This window comes from Neophocaena asiaeorientalis, unplaced genomic scaffold (assembly GCF_003031525.2).
Source record: "Neophocaena asiaeorientalis asiaeorientalis breed wild unplaced genomic scaffold, Neophocaena_asiaeorientalis_V1.1 scaffold299, whole genome shotgun sequence".
NCBI lineage: Eukaryota > Metazoa > Chordata > Mammalia > Artiodactyla > Phocoenidae > Neophocaena > Neophocaena asiaeorientalis.
The window spans coordinates 1,721,560-1,736,587 of NW_020172626.1; the positions used below are offsets into that span (position 1 = coordinate 1,721,560).

General features: G+C 41.3%; 1 protein-coding gene across 2 annotated transcripts in view; it reads right to left on the reverse strand.

Annotated features, from left to right (window-relative positions):
- Window positions 1–1,315: 1,315 nt before the first annotated feature.
- SLCO5A1 (solute carrier organic anion transporter family member 5A1) overlaps window positions 1,316–15,028 on the reverse strand; it is a 115,995-nt gene continuing 102,282 nt past the window's right edge. Inside the window, exons 5-8 of one of the 2 annotated variants that reach the window (XM_024739014.1) lie at window positions 9,833–9,992; window positions 7,256–7,497; window positions 5,093–5,157; window positions 1,316–1,773 (exon numbers count right to left, since the gene is read on the reverse strand). In XM_024739014.1, the coding sequence (XP_024594782.1) occupies window positions 1,316–1,773; window positions 5,093–5,157; window positions 7,256–7,497; window positions 9,833–9,992 (925 nt within the window). The remainder of the gene's footprint in view (window positions 1,774–5,092; window positions 5,158–7,255; window positions 7,498–9,832; window positions 9,993–15,028) is intronic. The other variant, XM_024739016.1, reaches the window with a different exon arrangement.

The window sequence follows — 15,028 nt, forward strand, 5'->3', positions numbered from 1 at the left end:
AGTACGACAGACCAGTTTATTTTACTTAATTTTTAACCATTACTTGGGATCATAACCTAAATCCAGCTCACAGATCTCCCTCCTCCTGTGTTCAAGGTGATCTTCCTGATTAAATGACATCATTTCAGAGTGACTGCAGCAATTTTCTGCACATAAAAAAGAAAGCTACACATGGGCTAGTGCTTCAAGGTATATAAGTAAAATGGTCAGGTGAGACTCAATCTTACTTGTGTGGGATTTCTTTTTCCAACTATTTTGAGTGTCAAGGTTACGATCCTCAACAACCCTTATGTGGGTCCTTAAAAGCTAAAAGAGGGCTTCCCTGGTGGCGCAGTGGTTGAGAATCCACCTGCCAAGGCAGGGGACACGGGTTCAAGCCCTGGTTTGGGAAGATCCCACATGCCGCGGAGCAACTAAGCCCGTGCGCCACAACTAACTGCAGCAATTTTCTTTGGATGAGAAAGCCATCAGTTTCTTTCCTTATTATGCATCTCAAATGACAGTTTCTAGCCATATTGTTTAGCACACGAGTGTTAAAACCCCTTATGAAAGAATCCTGAAGTTGCTATTCACGCTCTCAGGTTCAGCAGCTTCTTTAACTCCTTTACGGTGGGGCAGATAGACTAAAAGAGAATGTGTCTTATGAAACGAAGTAGCTGTTCCCTTTTTCACGCTACGCTTAAGGTTCCTTTGAAGCATCTGAAAAGTTCTACCTGATTTTTAGCTCTGCTATGGCTTACAATGCTATTAACAGTACTTTAGGGAAAGTTTAGCTTCCTAATTTCAGAACCGTATCTGCTTTAGTCTCTGACACCAAAAGTAACGTGCTGCACTTACAGTTTCCCAATCAAATTGCATAGTTGAGGCAAATTCATTTGTGCTTTGTAGCAGGACTCACAGTAGGTGTTCATACCTAAACACTTTGCTTTGTCAATGCAAAATCATGGTCAAGCTCACCCTTGTTCGGAGCGCATGCTAATGATATGCACCGCCGTCACACTTCCCATGATTCTGTTAATCACACACCCAGCCTTATACCATATGGGAGCATTAGCGTCAAAATTAACAACTCAGAAACGGTAACAAATCTATCTAAACTCCTTTTTCTTGGAGAGAAGCGGGGAAAGGCTCAGTCTTGTTGAGGTATCCAGCCCTCAATCAACAGTGGCTGTGTATACTGAGTTTTGTTGGTTTGAGGATTGTGTCTTTAGAGGTTAAAAAAAGAAAGAAAGAAAAGAAGGCACGGGTGTTTCTCGAGTCACCATATTCAACTCAACCAACAAAAGTCTTCCATTTTCAAGCTTCAGAAGGGAGGCTACATGGCAGCAGGGCTTTCTTCCAGCCCCTGGTCTGGGGAGGAACTTATTGCTTCTAGGAAGGGCCCCGGATAGGTCTGTGCTGTGTACTGGATCCCTTTTTGCAGACCAGTCTCTTCGTGGAATTCTCCCTGGGTGCCGAAAGCTGGGCAGGATCTAGTCCGGACAGACTTATCGGCACCGTCGGTGTGGCCCACCGTCTCACTCACAGTGCTCAGAGGGAATTCCCTCCACCTCTGCCTCTGTAGCTCCTCCTCCTTGTATTTAATGGAGTACCAGGCCAAAAAAATGAAAATGAAGCCAACAAGTTTGAGGCCAGCTGCCAAACCAAAATAGACAAAACGAAATGATGTGACATTGTACTCCCAGCAAGAGCCCTGCACGCCACACTCCTGTTGCCACAGCATGCAGGTAGTGTCAATAACTGCTCCAAAGTAAATCGGAGTAGGAATGTACGCTAGAGTCGTCGGAGAAAAAGAAAAAGGAAACTAGTTAGCACATCTTATAAGAGGAAACAGATCTGTAAATAAACAGGATGCTTGTTAGCTCTAAAAACCAGTCAAAGGGAGTGGTTTTCTCGCGTTACTTGATTTTTTGTAAATATGTACCACATCTTGTCATAATATTCTTATCATAGAAATGCTCACTAAATTGTAAATACTTTAAATCTTCTAGTTTGCAACTCAGTCAGGATGTGTTTTGGTTTTTAGGCATTTTATGATATTTATTTTATAATTTGTTATTATTTATTAGAGTTGACATAGTATGATATAAAACGTCTAAAAAGCATTAACACATCTTTAGACATAAAAATTTCTATTGATAAAAATGCAATGAGGGAGGGGAGCTCCCTGGCGGTCCAGTGGTTAGCACGCGGTGCTTTCACTGCCGTAGCCCCAGGGTTCAATCCCTGGTGTGGGACCTAAGATCCCACAAGCCTCTCTGCCCAGCCGAGAAAAAAAAGAAATGCAATTAGGGAATCCTTCTAAACTTAAAAAATCAGATTTTGTTATGAAATACACAACTGGCCATATTAGAACCCTTTATGATCCACAAAAATTCAGTACACTTAGTTCTTGTGGGTTGGGTTCTAGCCTTGGATGCAGGAAGAGCATAAGGCAAGCACTGTGTCCTATAAGTCGGAAACCACATCAGATGGCTCTTGGAGAATGGAAATAAATAAGGCATAATATCATCTTTACAGCTTATGCAGCACCTGTGATGAGTAGCAGCTTCATTGTTTGGGCTACGATGTAGACATTTCTTTACTCCCATAAGGAAAAATGTCTACCCAAGTAGACTTCCTTCATCACATGCCATTCCCAACTTGTTCACCTTGCAAATATCTACTCCCCCTTTAAATTCCTGACTCATTCAGATGCTACCATATTACCATTGCATTTTGTGTACACCTCCATTTTGTCCACTATCACCCAGTATTTAAACTATTTGTAAATCTGTCACCCATAAGCTCCTCGATGGCGGGGACCATGCCTTTTATTCTTCACATCCCAAGGACCTACCAGGACAGCCCACGGATCCTCAATAAGAGTTTATAAAAGGAAGTGATGAATGGAAGGAAAGGAAGAAGAAAAGAGAGAAGGGAGGAAGGGAAGGAGGAGAGGAAGAAGGGAGAGAGGACAGGTGGGCTAACAGCCCAGGAGGCTGCGAGTGGTACATTTTTATCTTTTGGTTGCGCCGCACGGCATGTGGGATCTTAATACCCTGACCAGGGATCGAACCCGAGCCCTCTGCATTGGCAGCACGGAGTCTTAACCACTGGACTGCCAGGGAAGTCCCCCAAGTGATACATTTTTAAATACACTGTATTCATTTAAAAGGAGATATGGTCACTACAACTGAAATGTAACATTATTGGGCTGGGCAAAATAGATGAAGGGGATTAAGAGGTACAAAACTTAAATCATAAATAAGTCACAGGGATGTAATACACAGCATAAGGACTACGGTCAATAATATTATAATAATGTTGTATGGGGATAGATGGTTACTGGACTTATCATCGTGATCATGTTGTAATGTTTGCAAATGTCAAATTGTTATGTAGTACACTGGAAACTAACATAATATTGTACATCAACTATGTTTCACTTTTCAAAAGTTTAACATCATTGAAATACCTGAAACTCTCTTTTTGCTTTGGCACTTGGGGAAATGGAAAGTGGCTGGTTGGCCTAACTATACTTTTTCATAATCAGTGGAACTTAAGGTAAGGTTGAATTAAATAATAAATGCCTGATATGTTTGTTCTCCCTCCACTAATTCCTTACGCTGTGGTGTGCATCTCTTGACTTATTCCGCATCCATATGAAATCACCCAAGCCCCTGGCATCAGAGACAGGCCAAGCAAAAAGGAGGAACTACTTTTTTCTTTTCTTATTCAACTACCGCTTTGCTAAACAAATTTCCTTCTTTGAAAATAACTTTTTTGTTTTCAATGAGAAGTACAAGGCAAACTTCTTAACTAAATCAAAGAATGTCAGTAGTTCCTTGAACCAGCGTTCTTTGGAAAACGGTGCTTTCAAAGTATTAACGTTACCAAAAAAATAAGCCGCCCAGGGAGTTCTCTGGTGGTCCAGTGGTTAGGACTTGGTGCTTTCACTGCCATGGCGGGGGTTCAATCCCTGGTCGGGGAACTAAGATACCAGAAGCCATGTGGCACGGCGCCCCCTCCGCAAAATAAGTAAAATTAAAATCTGATATTAAAAAAATAATAATAAGCCACCTAATTCAAAGCAACCAGAAGCCTTTGATGCCCACTGACAAGTCCTCACTCTAAGTCTGGGCCATTGAGCACAACATGAGACAAAATGAGAATTTCAGAGCGCATTCATGTTGTCAAGGGCCAGATGATTTTTAAGGGTTTAAAATGTTTCATCCTTCAAGATTGAAATAAGCAGCTTGAATCAAAGAAGTAATTTTTTGTGCTGTGGACAATGATACTGATTACTGGGGAAAATAACAGCTGAAAGAAGATGACAGACTGCCACTTAAGACAGAAAAAATATGCCTGACGATGAGGAAGTCATATAAAAATACATTGAAATCCACCAAGGGAATGGGCCACTTCACACGCTGTTTCCCAGTCACTGTCCCAAGACATCACAAGTGATGCAGTGTTTGTAAAAACCAGAAGACTGTTCTTCACGTCCAAATAAACTCTGGGACTTACCCCACTGACATAGCGCTAACGAGCTTCTTTGTTAATAAGCAAAACCTAGTCCTTATATATCAGTTTGGAAAACTTTCTTTTTTGTGTGTGTGTGTGTGTAGAATTTTTAATCTCTTTTCCTCAGGAAACTTGATCGGTATACTCTTTATCCGGCCCAATAAAATGACTGGAAAGAAGTAAGGAATTGAAGTTTTCACACACACACAAAAAAAATGAGCACCAATTCCCATCACTTTCATGTTACAAAGGCACAAAAGGGACCAAAAAAACAGGATCATAAGCCCGTAACAATTTCTTGGTTCAAGATTTCTTACTCTACAAAACCCTGGGGAATTTAGCCCAAGTTTATGTTCACAGTGAAAGAGCAACTGATCTCAAGTCAGTTTTGTTTTCTTTCATCAGTGACAGAATTGGTCAGCTTTTAGTCCAAGTCAGGAAATGAGGAAGTTGTGCCTCGCCACTAACCTGTGAAATCCTAGCTACTATGAATGGTAACAAATGACTTGCCATTTTTAAAGGACAGTGGAAATTTGCCGTCTACAAAGAGGAACAGAGAGGCGCTCTTGGAAATACAGGAACATACCAAGTGTTCGCAATAAAACAAACTGCATTCCCAGGGCAAAAGGTCTCTCTTCATCTTCTACGGACCTACGAGGAAGGTAAAGAAAGAAATGTTTTAGAATAACGACCTGAGGAAAATGAATGTCAAATCAAGCTTGCTTAGCGAGAGAGCCAGGGACCAAACATGCTGGGCCAAAATACTGAATTCGCTAGAATTTACTAACAATAGCAGAACAAGACCGATTATGGCTAAATCACCGAATAAAGGTCTCCCCAGTGAGACTGCAAAGAAACTCCGATTAACTCTATTTTTTGTGTAAATAACGGTGGAAGGACAAAGGTTCAGAGCTGAAGGTATAGAAGGTGAAGGTACAGAAGTGGCTCTAACTGAGTTTGCTGAAGGTACAGAAGTGGCTCTGAGTTTGCAAAATCAATTCTGTTAAAAAAATTATATATATATATATATATATATATATATTTATTTATTTATTTATATATATATATAGCATTTTATCCTAACTATTGCATTCTTTTTCTCTGTTTGCCTGCACTTTCCAGAATGGTAGGTGTGTACACTGAACATGACTCCTGTAACTTCTCAAGTATAGAGAAAACAGGTTTTTTAAAAAAAAATGGTCCCCAAATGTGTAGGAAACAAGTCAAAAGTTAGAAAAAGAATGAACCCTCCCCAGTCACCTCACATCCTCTTCTTTTCCTAACACTTATGCTCCAAGTAATTCCCACATGGCAGGAAGATTGGAGTCTATTGATTTTGTAATTAGTAAAGATTAAAGGGATCCTTTTCTCAAGTTTTGGGTTAGAAGCCAACTGGTGATCTGCCATGTTTGGACATTATAAAATGCGCAGCCCTTGTCTGGGTTATTTAACGTCTCTTGTAGAATTAAAGTTCAAAGTGTTACATTATTAATGATTCACATTTTTTCATGACGGAGTACTTTATCCTTTCTATCCCATACACATAGGGTTCTTAGTATATAATGTAAAATTCCCAAGGACCAGCATGTTTGTCATCTTTTCCCCTAATTTCTTTATTTTCTCATAGCAATTTCCCCAGTCTGGAACACATTTTTGATACTCCGTAAGTATCTGCTGATGGAGGAACTGAGTGAGTCAACCATTGGGACCAATGGGACTTTCGTGTGCTGTTATCTATCAAGGAACGCATCGGCTGAACATCATCTAACTCAGCATCCCGTAGAAGGGAAGTCAGAACGTGCAGAAAAAGCATGGGAGCAGCCCAACTGCCCTGCTAAGAATGACGTCTCAGCAGATGCATCCCACCAGGTGCCCAGCATTGTGGGGTACTGAGGAACCAGGGAGGACATAAAAGGGAGAATAGAGACTGACACCCCTCACTCCCTCATCACCCTGCATCCCAGCCCCCCTAAGGCTGCTGTGGGCGTGCTTTTGTTTCTTCACCACGCTGCCCCCTTCCTTCCTTGGTCCACTGCAGTCTTTACTGCGAATACCAAAACTCTGATCCGAATGTGCTGGTGTCAGCATTTTAAATAGGGCTTCCATTCAGGTAACTTTCACATTCTCTCTTAGAAGCCAAACAACACGAACAGGATATGTAACACAGCAAAGAAAGCACAGCACGAACAACTTAATAAATACGTTTCCGGGTCTGCCCTTTCCTTGATTCAATGTCAAAATTTTATGACAGTGAAATTTATTAAAGCAGCATTTGGAACTGCAAGACCAGCAGCAATGGCACGGATCCTGGAGTATTAACCATCTACAAGGTTGGAGATAATATTCTTCCCTATGTGCACAATGTAGCAGCTTCCCCAAATGACTTGCCGCCTCCTCTAGGGCCAGGTTTCTTGTAGCTACAACGGTCACGGCTTTCAGTTCCTGAACAACCTTTTAGGGTAGAGACTTCAGGGACCAAAGGCACCCAAAATAAGTTTCCCTGACCTATAGGGAGAGAACGCATCTGAATAAAGAAAGTTCGGAAGTATGAAATGTTACCATCTTCCTTTCCTTTCCTGACATGGGAAAACTCCCTTCTCTTAAGTTCACCAGGTAAATGTCGGAGCACTTTCCTGCACAATCTCACGTTGCTTTCCTCCTGTTTTACCACATCAGCCCCCAGTCTGGACCAGGAATTCTGGCAACTCTGAGTGTATAACCCACCCTAGACGTTGAATGCTGTCCTCACCTGAGAGTTACTATGATGGCTGATGGCTGGGCACATGCTGTGATGAAGGTCACTATGAACAGAAAAACTAAGAACGGGATGAGGGTGTTACAGCTCCGTTTACACTTCCCAGACACAGCATAGCCGTTCTCATTGAGATACGTTTTGACAATAACCACGCGGACCTGGCTGCGCTGCCCCACTGTGGGAGGCGTGATCACTTGGCGGCTTTGGACACAGGTGCACTCTGTGTAATTCCGTATCTAAGTGATAACAAAGATCAGTTGGATGCTAAGCAAAATTCAGCACAGGAACAGTCAGACAAAGTTCAAATGCTCTAAAATCACTCTAGTATTTAAAAATATGCAGAATATTTCATTGAAAATATCTTCTGGGAGTTCCCTGGTGGCCTAGTGGTTAGGATTCCAGGCTTTCACTGCCATGGCCCGGGTTCAATCCCTGGTTGGGGAGCTGAGATCCCACAAGCCTCACAGAGCGGCCAAAAAGAAAAAGAAAGAAAAGAAAATATCTTCCTCGTTTTAACAGTTAAGACACAAAGGGTGCATCTAACAACATCACAATCTGCTGGTCAAGATTGTTTAAACCTAAAGTTTGATAAGAAGCTTTCAGCATTCAGTTCTATACCATTCACAACCCGTATGCTCATTCGGGGCCATAATCGTATGCTGTTTCCACGGCTGTTTAATTCTTGGGCTCTCCAATTAAAGAAGCCTTTCAAAAACAGAAACTAAGCCTTATTTTTATTTGTGCCTAGCATAACCCAGAACACAGTGTAGGACCTAAAGTAAACATCTGTTAAATAAATACAGAGAATTCATAATGCAACCGTGACGACTTCAGCGTCTATAATAGTGAACATATCATTGGCTGTTTCATTTGAAACCAGCTAATGCAAGGGACTAAAAACATGTTTCCAACAAAACAGCCAATTAACCTTTCCTGCCTATTATGCTGCTTTTACTGAATGGACACCAGATGAATTCACTGTCATTGCGACCTGTTGACCCCCTAGAGAAGCAGGAGGAACAAATGGGCCACTGTTTGACTGCCTATGCTCCAAGGACTGTGGGCCTCTTTGTAAGAATGATGGCTGACCCGGGGATATGATCCCCAAGGAGCCCATGTTTTCCCCACTCCCCTGAAGAGAGTTTTGAAGCCTCAGGTTATTGTTTACCTTGGCAAATGACCAGATGTCTGGACCAGAGTAAGGTCCAGAAAGCCTGATGTTATCTCCTTCCACCCCCTTCTTTTTGCACTCCCAGGAAAGATAGTCCAGAAATGGAACTAGATTCCATAAAATAGGACACGTGGTCATCTGTGTGCATGACCTCCTTAGGCATACTTACGTCCACATTTATTGCCATGGGTAAGGTTGGTCAAAGTTGCTATCGAGTTTTAATTATGCAATGCTCTTGGTTTTCTTTATGAATTGAGTTTTTAGTGTGTTGTTTGGTTAACCCTACAATGTGTAGCAAGACATCTTTGCATATTTCTGATTTATCCTTTCCAATAACTAGACTAGAAGACAAGTGTATACATGGCTGCTTAAATAGGAATAATCCATGCCTCTGTTGTTAGAAAAGTATGTATCAATTTTTCAAATTGTGATAAGACAGAGACACTTCACGCTTTTGTGCTACTTATACGCTTGTGTTGTCAATTTTCAGCATGATATCAAGTGAGTGTAATAAAGTTATTTTTAAAGTTAAAACAAAATAAGCACGCTGTACCAGAGGACTCACTCACTCCCAGGGAAGAACTTAGCCACTGAGAATAGATCTCATCGTCCCTTTCAATTCAGTCACACCCTGGAGCTCACCAATTACATAACGGGGGGCCAGCAAAAGGAATCTCAATTTATCACTATAGTTTAAAACTCAGAAATCAAATATGACATCCCCAAAAGAGGCAGTCAACAGTATAGTCCCATATCGCCTGCACAGAACAAGTAAATGCACTTTAACCTTTTAATGAAAGCAGCCTCCTACAATCTGTTCTTATGTAAAGAATGAAACAAGGCTCAATAAAGAACTGAGTAGAATATGAAAACCTTCTCCCACAGTATTACAGACTATTTATAATTCACGGGGAAGGGAATTCTCAAAATAGCCTATTCTTGAACTGACAGAAATATCTTTACTCTGAACGTTTAAAAAAAAGTCTGAACTGACAGTCTATGAAAAATGGCCATTGCCCATCTACAGGCTCTGATCAGGGGAGGTGCTCTCCTATTCTCTTCTATCAGCACCAAATGTGGTCGTCTTGACCTTCAAGTCCATCACAAGGGCCCTGTCAGGGTAACAAAGGAGAAAGCTAGCATTCAACCTTATAAAATTTCACTGGGTTGGCACAGAATGTAAGCAGGGGCGTGCTGACGTGGAATCAGATCACCATACACAAATGCTCCAATCGTCCCTGGAAAAAAAAATGATATACTATTGCATAATTTTCTTTCCTCTGGGTGTTTGACAGAAGGTATTGTGTAGATTATTTGAAGTTTCTTGAAAAGGGAGACTGAAGCCTCGTGTTCGCATATGAAATCTAACAACAGTACAGGAACTTGTGAAATATACTCACCCCAGTGCTCATGTTACCACTATGAACACAGCCAGCCAGACAAGGGTTAAAGTATGTAATTCCATCCGATCCACAGACTGGCTCATACTCGTGTATTTTACAACCACAATTCACATTGCAGCTTCCTGTCAGATTCCTATGTGGCATGGTCAGAGAAGGTCTAAGGGAAAAAAGTAGATCGTGAGAAAAATTTGCTAAAATAAAACTCACAGGACGGTTCTTCATGTTCAGTCGTGTGTCCGTTTTAGAGAAGACATTCCCATGAAATCAAAGCCATGGTACCTTGACATAGCACCCTAGATAATTATTTTTATGACTTTAAAACAAAACATGAAGCAAACGAAATGTTTCAGTTTTCTGGTCCTACAGATTCAGTACGACGTTCGTATCAAATTATTTATCATACCTTGATTCTATCCTCCATCTTGGCGATATGGATCTGAGCTCAGAAGTTCTAACCTTCATATAACTAAACTACTCACTTACTATAGACACTTGGCTCTATGTCTTAACAAATTGGACCCTCGATTCCTTTAACTGTAAAATGGAAGAAATACTCTCCTGTGCTAAACTAATAATATGATGAGGACATTAACGTGGAATCCATCAATCAGAGTTATCAACATAAGGTCCTTTGACCAAAACCTTTCATTATTCTGGAATAAATTATCAAAGAAAGACATGGGACTCTGGAAAATCAAAAGGAGGTGATTTTTCAAAGACCATCAGGAATCACATCACTGGTTTGATTCAGATGACCAGAGAAGAACCATTAAACTCTCCTTCCCTCAAGAATGTCCAGATGTGGATTTACAGGCAAACGTGATGGGTTCCGTTTTTTCATGAGATCATGATGTCTGATTCAAAGAAGTGATACAATATTTTAAACTCTAATAAAATCAGTTCAGGCAAGAAATATACAAGGGGGAAAAGGGACTTCCCTGGCAGTCCAGTGGTTAGGACTCTGCACTTCTAATGCAGGGGGTGCGGGTTTGATCCCTGGTTGGGGAACTAAGATCCCACATGCCTCGTGGCCAAAAGACCAAAACATAAAACAGAAGCAGTATTGTACCAAATTCAATAGAGACTTTAAAAATGGTCCACATCCAAAAAATCTAAAAAAGGGGAGGAGAGCAGGCAAGTAAGGATATAGGGCCTGAGAGAGAGATGTAAGGAAATGGCTATGGAAAGACAGAGGCAGGCAGGTACCCGGAGGGAATCATGGAAGGATGAAAGGGGCTTTGAATGCTCACATCCAATGACCTCCTTCCTTTGCTTTCATGACCATCATTTTTAGGTGTCACTGATGACGTACCCTTCCTAAAGCCTCATGAACCGGCAACAGCAGATCCTTCATTCACCTGTCCAACTACCATCCTCCCTCCATTCAGCAGATATTTTGGAATGTCTGTTATGTTCCAGGACTTACCTTTAATGACTATGCTGAGTAACCACTCACCCAGTAGCCTAGTCCATCCCAACCATATGTATTAAATCCACAAACTTAAAGTGTTGTTTGTTCAAAGGCTTTTCTCCTGTGTCCTCTGTCACACGTTGATAACTGAGTCATCGAATTTTAATGGAAGGAACAAGTTCACAGCAATATTTAAACCTTACCAAGAAAGACTTCCAAAGAGGCAGAAGGAAAATAAACTCTATTCTTCATTCATATCCCTCCACAGAAGAAATTGTCACAAGGCTCTCATAATTATTATATTCACCAACTCTTAGAATCATACCATTTGATAGTTAGAGAAAGCCTGCGCACAGCAACGAAGACCCAATGCAGCCAAATAAATAAATTGAATATACCTTTAAAATGTGATTCGGGACCAGTAGTTCTCACAGGGGCAGCAATTTCGGCAATGTCAGGAGACATTTTTGTTTGTCACAACTAAAGGGATGCTACTGGCATCTAGTGGGCAGAGGCCAGGGCTGCTTCTAAAAGTTCAACAACATACAGAACAGCCCCTCCCCAGGATGAGGAATTAACTGACCCAAATCTCGATATACTGAGTCTGAGAAACCCTGTTCTAGACCTATTTCCACATTCCAAGGATGATGAAATGGACGTCTAAGGAAGCCAAATGATTCATTATGAGGCCGATTGGTGCTATTTTTACAAAACATTTATTTATTAATTTATTTTTTTTTGGCTGCGTTGGGTCTTAGTTGCAGCCTGCGGGCTCTTTAGTTGTGGCGCGTGGGCTTAGTGGCCCCGCGGCAAGTGGGATCTTTTTTCCCCAACCAAGGCTCGAACCCGCAACCCCTGCATTGGAAGGCAGATTCTCAACCACTGGACCACCAGGGAAGTCCCGATTAGTGCTATTTTAATTGATATCACATGAAGCGTATTCTATGTGAATTACTATTATCTTCACTAGTTCTGCAAGAACCAACCTGCAAGCCATGACCAAATAAAAGGGACTTATATGCCTGCATGCTTAGTCACTAAAAATGGCACGCTTCAAATCCATACAATAGGGTCTTTACTAGGCATATTTAAAAGTTACACGGAATTTCCTATTAACAGCATGCTTCGTATTCATTTATGACGGCCACATATTTCAATACCTCTCCTTTATGGGTATGTTCACTCAAGAGAAAGGAATCTAAAGAGAATGTCAACAGATGCTCAGAACACACATCAATGACAGGAAGGCAAAAGTATTCCTGAGTTCTGGAAACAAAGGTACAGTCCCAGGTCACCCTTGGGTATGCTCGCTTTTCTCATGAGATCATGGTGTCTGATACAAAGAAATGATACCATATGGAAAGCTCTAAGAAAATCAAAACAAGCAACAAATATAAATAGCAGTGAAAAGAAAGAGGCATTCATGGAAAATGTCATTCGGGAAAAAGGCCATAGTGGCACAAAAAAAAAGAAAGATGCTGACACAGTTCATCCTTTACATTGCACTGATTTAAAAAACAATTATTTTTAAGAATAATAACGTCTTGTTTGACTATCACTCACACTCCAGAAGACAGACTGGATTAGAATAATAGTGCAAGTGTTTAAATCTGAGTCACTCCAAGCAACCTCTCATTAGCCTGAGCTAAGACCATCAGGGGAGTACAAAATTTACAAGGACTAATACACCACACTCATCCTTGTGCAAAGGGACAGTAAGTACATCACCTTTCTAATAAACGAAAACATTACTGACAAGTCAGCCTTGCAAACAAGAGGCTCGTGTTAACTCAATGTCCATGTAAGTGTTCTTTCCATGACAGGAACAATGACTCACTAACAAATGCCTTATAACTACATGGTCCAAGCTGTAAACCTAGGTCACACATGACATGTTACTATAAATATCATGGAATTATAGAATTAGAGAGACGGGAGGAGACTCTGAGGTTAACTAGTACAGCTTACTGATTTTCAAGCCTAGGAAACTATGAAAGGTGTAATGACATGCCCCACAATCATTGAGGCTTTAAGGAAACCAGCCATGGGGAGACCAAAATGAACAGAAAAGGGAAGAAGAGCGAGCTTGCTGCCTAATTTTCATTAAATCAGTTGCTTAAGGATCAATATTTATTTAAAGTAATATACAACAATAAAACAGATTGAGGTTTAACATGAGGAAAAATCTCTACCATGGAGCCATTACAGCTGGGTATGTAAGGATACAGTTGCTCTCAAATCACACACATATTCTCGCACACACACACACACAATTGTGTCACATCACCCCACCCCAAAACCTAAAGAACGCTTGGACTTCCCCACCTGACACACTTCTACTGGTTTCCACAAATCAAAGAGGAGCCCCTTAACCTTCTTTCTGCCTCCTGTTAATCTTCTCCTTACTAAGAGATATGACAAATAGGGATCCATCCGTCTTATATTCAAGCCACATGGATTAAAAGAATATGACCCACGCAACAAAAACCTTTCAGGCAAAATATACTAATCAACTAAAAAAAATGGTATCTTTCTCATAATTTCTTAAATTTTTATCAATCTATCTCAGTCTTTAAGGGGACTTCAATTAGAATGTTTCTTTTTAATTCCGCTTAAATTCTTGGCTTTATATTAAAGCCCTTCCTTGGCCAGATACAGCTGTGCAACTTCAGGTTTATAAATACTACTACTATCATCATCGTCATCATTATCATTTAGGACTAACACTTACATAACCCTAATTTTACTCCAGGACTTGTGCACTGAGATCTCTACAGAAGTTACCTCATGTATTCCTCATGAGAATTAAAATTATTATGACTGTGTCTCCAGCTTTCAGATAATGAAACTGAATATCTGAGAGGATAAGACAGGTACTGTTAAAGTTCACAGAACTAGTAAGAATCAGGGAGGGATTTAAACCCAGTTATCTCTGTCTCCATAGTGTGTCCCCTTAAACCCCCACGGCAACAGACCCACTTTGTGTAACTGGCCATGGTTTCCCTTGAGTCTTCTGTGTGCTCTCCCTCCTCCTTTTTCTTCCTCTAATGCAGCTTTCCTGGCACTCAGCTCTCACTGTGCTGAGCATTAGAGTCAGAGAGAGCGGGTTCAGGGAATTCCCTGGTGGTCCAGTGGTTAGGACTCTGTGCTTTCACGGCTGAGGGCCCAGGTTCAATCCCTGGTCGGGGAACTAAGATTCCGCAAGCTGCTCAGCACGGCCACAAGTAAAAAAATAAAATAATAAATAAAAAGAGTGGGTTCAATTCCATATCTACAATTCACCAGTGCCATGAACAAATCTAGAGAGACTTCACTTGTGTTGTAAAACAGAGACCAGAATATCTATATCGCAGGGTTGATGGGAGGATTAGATAAGTAAATGGATAGCCAGCGCCCAGCAAGTTCCTAGCACATAACAGGCATGAAGATACTGAAATAAAAGTAACACAGTCAGGGCTTCCCTGGTGGCGCAGTGGTTAAGAATCCGCCTGCCAATGCAGCGGACAGGGGTTCGATCCCTGGTCTGGGAAGATCCCACATGCCGCGGAGCAACTAATCCCGCGCGCCACAACTGCTGAGCCTGTGCTCTAGAGCCTGCGAGCCACAACTACTGAAGCCCGCGTGCCTAGAGCCTGTGCTCCACAGTAAGAGAAGCCCGTGCACTGCAACGAGATGTGGCCCCACTCTCCTCAACCAGAGAAAAGCCCGCGCGCAGCAACGAAGACCCAACGCAGCGAAAAATAAAATTAAATAAATAAATTTATTAAAAAAAAAAAAAAAAA